Source organism: Capra hircus, chromosome 23 (assembly GCF_001704415.2).
Source record: "Capra hircus breed San Clemente chromosome 23, ASM170441v1, whole genome shotgun sequence".
NCBI classification, from domain to species: domain Eukaryota; kingdom Metazoa; phylum Chordata; class Mammalia; order Artiodactyla; family Bovidae; genus Capra; species Capra hircus.
Window position 1 is genome coordinate 37,527,187 of NC_030830.1, and position 6,781 is coordinate 37,533,967.

At 47.0% G+C, this 6,781-nt stretch overlaps 1 protein-coding gene across 3 annotated transcripts in view; it reads right to left on the minus strand.

The window, feature by feature from the left end:
• The window catches only part of RNF8 (ring finger protein 8), a 36,371-nt gene extending 30,335 nt beyond the window's left edge, over positions 1 to 6,036 (minus strand). For all 3 annotated transcript variants that reach the window (XR_001917127.1, XR_001917126.1, XM_018039174.1), the window contains exon 1: positions 5,778 to 6,036. Coding sequence is in view for 1 of the 3 variants with exons in the window: in XM_018039174.1 (XP_017894663.1) it covers positions 5,778 to 5,888 (111 nt within the window). In the remaining 2 variants the exon portion in view is untranslated. The remainder of the gene's footprint in view (positions 1 to 5,777) is intronic.

A 6,781-nucleotide genomic window follows, 5' to 3' on the forward strand; every position in this document is an offset into this window, starting at 1 on the left:
CCTAGAATATACCCTGATATACTGATAATTCATCTACACCATGGTTAGAGTCTGCGTGACCTTATCTCAATATCCATCATCATTCATAACATAAAACTAAATTTCCCAAGGGAACTGAATGCCAACAAACTATCAACTAATGGCTATGGGTTGTTTCCATTTACAAAGTTGTGCCAGCCTCTTCACTTACTGACAGTATTAGTCTGTAAGTTAATCCTGTCCTTACCCACTTTTACTAATGCTTTCCTCCTAGGCATGACCCCTGAGTGCGTGTATGCTAAGTTGCTTCTGCTTCAGTCATGTCCAACTCTGCAACCCTATGTTCTATAGCCTACCAGGCTCCTCTGTCCTTGGGATTCTCCAGTAAGAATACTGGCATGGGTTGCCATGCCCTTCTCCAGGGGATCTCCCCGACCCAGGGATCAAACCAGCGTTTCCTGCGACTCCTGCGTTGCAGGCAGATACCACTGAGCCACCTGAGAAGCCCAGGCATGACTCCTACTGTATCCCAAATGACCATCAACTCCTCTTGGATGATCCTTTCCCTTTTAACAACCCTCTTAGGGCTTCCCTGGTGGCTCAGCTGATAAAGAATTTGCCTGTAATGTGGGAAACCTGGGTTCAATCTCTGGGTTGGGAAGATCCCCTGAAGAAGGGAATGGCTACCACTCCAGTATTCTGGCCTGACTTCCACTAGGGCAAAGAGCTTCGTGAAAACCAAATACAAGAGAAGAAAAAAAGAAAAAATGAAGATACTATGGTTTTCCCCAAAGGCACAGATATTTATAGGGCCTGGGAACTAGCTAATTTGCAATAAATCTATCTGTTTTTCTACCAAGCTCTCTGGATTGGTTTAAGAAATTTAAAGACACCCATTCAAGCAGACAATTTGCTACAGTATTTCCTTCAGTGAAATGAGAGGAATTTTCATTATTACAGCTGAGACTTTGGGGGAACTGGGAAGGCAAGAAATTGACCTTACTCTGCTGTTGTAACTAAATGGTATCAGTATACCTCCTAAATTCTTGTGTGCACCATCCTGTGCTATGGTCTGGGAACTGTTACAATTAGCGAGACATCATGTCTTGGCTTTGACTCAAGCTCTGCTCATACAATGCATGCTGTGTATGAACCATTTCCTAAGATCCAACACTAAAGAGAGCCAGGCCTACGAGGAGAGCCCCATTAGAGGTAACCTCACAAAAAAGTATCCAGTAGTTTAAAATATGTATAGGAGCACTTTATAGTCCCCTTGCCCTTGCTGAAGAGGCTTTAACTCTTTCCGCCTGCACCCTCCCCAAGACTCTCAGTGCTACCAAGCTATTCAGAAGCAATGAATTAATAGATCACAACTGAAATTTTTTCTTTTTTTTTTTAATGGGGGTGGGGAGAGTTGGGTGGGCTGTGCAGCATGTGGAATCTTAGTTTCCCAACCAGGGATGGAACCCGTGCCCCATGCACTTGAAGGGCAGAGTGTTAACCACTGGACGGTCAGATAAGTTCCCATGGCAACTGAATCTTAAAGAATAAATTAACATGACTATTAAATTCCTTATAGGCTTGTGTGTGGGTGTGGTACATGTGCAGGGCTTGCATTAAGTGATGTATGTGAAAGTTTGGCCCTATAGAAAATAAGGTATAGTTATTATTATGCAGGTATTAGTATCGTTAATACTAATTTGTTAAAATTCCCCAAAGTGGAGAGACTTCCCTGGTGGTCCAGTGATTAAGAATCTGCCTTGCAATGCAGGGGATGTGGGTTCGATCCCTGGTAGGGGAACTAAGATCCCACATGCTATGGAGCAACAAAGCCTGCACACCATAACTACTGAGCCCACATGCCACAATGAAAGATCCTGCATGATGCAGTGAATATCCTGCATGCCATAACTAAGATCAAATAAATAAATGAATTATTAAAAAAAAAAAAAAACCTTCCCCAAAGTATATGCTTTTGGAAAGGGCCATGCAGGGAAGGTCAATGCTCTCAAACTGAAAGAAAGAAGGCCTAATGTGGACTTTTAGGCAGATAACACGGAAAGAGATAGAGATCTGGGAGCACAGGTATCTTCCGAGTGTTCTTCAATTCACAGCATACAAGTAATCCTTTATAATCACCAAATCTAGCAACATTTAAGGCTGAACTTGAACCCCTCCTCTGACTGTTCTTAGGATGTTGTTGTTCAGTCGCTAAATCATGTCTGACTCTTTGAGGCCCCATGAACTACAGTGTGCCAGGCTTCCCTGTCCTTCAGTATCTTCTGGGATTTGCTCAAACTCATATCGACTGGGTCAGTAATGCTATCCAACCATCTCACCCTCTGTTGCTCCTCCTCCTGCTCTCAATCTTTACCAGCATCAAGGTCTTTTCTAAGGAGTCAGTTCTTTTGCATCAGGTGGTCAAAGTATTAGAGCTTCAGCATCAGTCCTTCCAATGAATATTCAGGGTTGATTTCCTTCAGGATTTACTGGTTTGATCTTGCAGTCTAAGGGACTCTCAAGAGTCTTCTCGGAGAAGGCAATGGCAACCCACTCCAGTACTCTTGCCTGGAAAATCCCATGGACAGAGGAGCCTGGTAGGCTGCAGTCCATGGGGTCGCTAAGAGGCAGACATGACTTCACTTTCACGCATTGGAGAAGGAAATGGTAACCCACTCCAGTGTTCTTGCCTGGAGAATCCCAGGGACAGCGGAGCCTGGTGGGCTGCCGTCTATGAGGTTGCACAGAGTTGGACACGACTGAAGCAACTTAGCAGCAGCAGCAGCAAGAGTCTTCTCCAGCACCACAATTTGAAAGCATCAATACTATGGCACTCAGACTACTTTATGATCCAACTCTCACATCTGTACATGACTACTGGGAAAACCATAGCTTTAACTATATGGACTTTTCTGGCAAAGTGATGTCCCTGTCTCGGTTTGTCACAGCTTTCTTTCCAAGGAGCAAGCGTCTTTCAATTTCACGATTGCAGTCACAATCCACAGTGATTTTGGAGCCCAAGAAAATAAAATGTGTTACTGTTTCCACTTTATCTCCATCTACTTGCCATGAAGTGATGGGACTGGACGCCATGATCTTAGTTTTTTGAATGCTGAGTTTTAAGCCAGTTTTTTCACTCTCCTCTTCACTTTCATCAAGAGGCTCTTTAGTTCACTTTGTGCCATTAGAGTGGTATCATCTGCATATCTGAGGTTAATTCTCCTAGCAAACTTGATTCTAGCTTGTGATTCATCCAGCCCAGCATTTTGCATGATGCCCTCTGCATATAAGTTAAATAAGCAAGGTGATGACATACAGCTTTGATGTACTACTTTCCCAATTTTGAATCAGTCTCTTGTTACACATCAGGTTCTGTTGCTTTTTGACCTGTACACAGGATTCTCAAGAGACAGGTAAGGTGGTCTGGTATTTCCATCTCTTTAAGAATTTCCCACAGATCCACACAGTCAAAGGCTTTAGTATAGTCAGTGAATCAGATGTTTTTCTGGAATTCCCTTGTTTTCTCTGTGATCCAACAGTTGCTGGAAATTTGATCTCTTGTTCCTCTGCCTTTTCTAAATTTACCTGGTACATCTGGAAGTTCTCAGTTCATGTAAGGCTGACGGATTTTGAGATTACCTTGCTAGCATGTGAAATGAGTGCAACTGTACAGTAGTTTGAACATTCTCTGGCATTGTCCTTTGGGACTGGAATGAAGACTAACTTTTTCCAGTCCTGTGGTGGCTGCTGACTTTTCCAAATTTGCTAATATATTGAGGGCAGCATTTTTACAACATCATCTCTTAGGATTTGAAATAGCTCAGCTGGAACTCTGTCACCTCTACTGGCTTTGTTTGTAGTAACGCTCCTAATGGCCACTTGACTTCACACTCCAGGATGTCTGGCTTTAGGTTAGTGACCACACCGTTGTGGTTATCTGGGTCATTAAGACCTTTTTTGTATAGTTCTTCTGTGTATTCTTGCCACCTCTTCTTAATCTCTTCTGTTAGGTCCTTACTGTTTCTGTCCTTTATCGTGCCCATCCATGCATGAAATGTTCCCCTTGACATTTCCAATTTTCTTGAGGAGATCTCTAGTCTTTCCGATTCTATTGTTTTACTCTATTTCTTTGCACTGATCACTTAAGAAGGCTTTCTTATCTCTCCTTGCTATTCTCTGGAATTCTACCTTCAGTTGGGTGTTTGTTTCCCTTTCTCCCTTGCCTTTTCATTCTCTCCTTTTCTCATCTATTTGTAAAGCCTTCTCAGACAACCGTGCTGCCTTCTTTTCCTTAATACTAAATAAACCACAGCTTGGCACTTGATTAGCCTCTGCATGGATGTTCTCAAATGGCTTCATTGTATAAAATCCTCCTTTTCCCATTCAAGCAGTGAACTCTTTGAGAGTAGAACTCATTATTTATCCCTCTCGTACTACACCAAACAATGTAAGTACTCAATAAATACCCAAGAGACTGAACCGAGATTACCTAACTTATAGGAAAAATTTAATTAAACATACAAAATTACCTAAAGACCTCTTTGCCCTTCACACAACTGTTTCCAAAACCAAAACGGTTCCCAGTCACCCCAAAAATGGTCCCTGATCTAGCCATCCTTTCCAAGTAGACTTCATTCTCTCTTCCCTCTCTTCCATCATCCTCTGTAAAACCACCACCCCAGTCCTGCTGCTGCTGCTAAGTCACTTCAGTCGTGTCCGACTCTGTGCGACCCCAGAGATGGCAGCCTACCAGGCTCTTCTGTCCCTGGGATTCTCCAGGCAAGAATACCCGAGTGGGTTGCCATTTCCTTCACCAATGCATGAGAGTGAAAAGTGAAAGTGAAGTTGCTCAGTCGTGTCCGACTTCGCGATCCCATGGACTGCAGCCCACCAGGCTCCTCCATCCATGGGATTTTCCAAGCAAGAATACTGGAGTGGGGTGCCACTGCCTTCTCCGACCCCAGTCCTAGCCGCCCCCAACTGAAACCGTGCCTCACCTCTCAAGTGTTTTTGTTTTGCATTTATGACAGCATCAGAGAACGTCATAAACGGCCTAGGGAGAGAATTCTCATATTTCTGAAGCCCTACCCCAACCCAGAAGGTGCCAATGGGCAGTACCGAGACTCACAGAATTGTGGCCCACATCAAAGCGCCAATTCTCATGAACTGATAAAGAAAAAGGCACTTTTAAAGCCTGGGTATTTTAAGGGACACTACCCCAAACTCGCAATCGTTTTCAAAATAAACTTGAGAAACTTTCCTCTCTCAGCAGTCCTCCGAGCTTCCCCCTCAGACCCCGGGCAGCTCCGTGACTCTCGGAAATCCGGGGAGCTCCGCCTCCCAGTTCTGCCACCCGAGCGGGCGCCGTCGCGCTCCGTGAGACTCAGTCGCCTCCTTTCCCCTTGAAACCCCAGCAGTCCTCACAGCCTCTACGCTCACCTCTCGCTCTGCCCCTCGACCAGGCCCCTTCCCGCAACCCAGACACCTGGCCCAGCTCGGCCCTCGGGCCTAGGGCGCCGTCCAAGGGGCCATCTTTTCTCCCGCACGGCCCTACTTCCCCCGGACACCTCACCTGAGACGCCTCCCACCTGAGACCGCCCCCCCTCCGCCGCCCCCAAACCGCTCGCACCAGGCGCCTTTCTCCGTTCCCTGCTCCAGGACCCACCCCTCACCGCTCTCCTCTACTTCTCCCACCTACTCCTTCCGGTTCATCCCTCCCGCCCGGACACAAGGCCGCCCTGGGACCCCGGCCTCCTCCAACCCCCTTCCCTCGCCTCAAGAAGACCCCTCCCCCTCACCTCGTTGCCATCCTCCAGCAGCAGCCACTCGGCGTTCATCCCTATTCGCCGCAAGCACCAGCTCCGTTCACCCGCGCGGCCTTCCGTGACCAGGGAGCCGGGATCCCCCATAGTCCACTCGGACCAAGGTCGCAGTCAGCACAAGGCGGGACCCTGACGTGGGTTCCCGCCGCCTCTCGGCTTCCTCGCGGGCGCCATACCTACACCACAGACAGAAGCAGTCGCTACGGACTCACGATCGATGTGAATGTTCGCTTGGGCTCCGCCCTCAGCCCGCCCCGGCCAGCAAGCGGGAGTCACTGCGCCTGCGCGAGAGGAGGGCGCTTGGCGGCCGATGGCCCAGGTGAGGTGGTCTAGGCCAGGTGAGGTGGTCTAGGCCAGGTGAGGTGGTCTAGGCCAGGTGAGGTGGTCTAGGCCAGGTGAGGGTGGTCTAGCCCAAGGTGCGCCATTTGCCCCCCGCCCCCGCCCCAGGCACTCTAATGCTCCTGTCACACCTTGCCCACCCTTTGTAGAACTCTTACCCCAGTCTTAGCCTCCCCAAACTGGAGTCTCTTCTCACTTTTCCTCCTTTTTTTAAAAAAATTTTGCTTTATAACGCTTTCTAAGTTGTTTAAAATTATGACCTACTATTAAACAACTTTTAACTTGTGATGTTTTAAATCTATTAAAGTTGCTTTAAATAGCACCTCTTTTGCACCATCTCCTTTAACTATTTTTTTAAAACTTAGACTGGAAAAAAATATAAAAAAGAAAGAAAGAAAGGAATACCTTGGCAGCCTATTGGTTAGGACTCCTCGCTTTCACCGACAGGGTACCTCAATTTAGTCCCTTGTTGGGGAATTCAGTTCAGTTCAGTCGCTCAGTCGTGTCCGACTCTTGGCGACCCCATGAATCGCAGCTCGCCAGGCCTCCCTGTCCATCAGCAACTCCCGGAGTTCCCGCAAACTTAGGTCCATCGAGTCGGTGATGCCATCCAGCCATCTCATCCTCTGTCATCCCCTTTT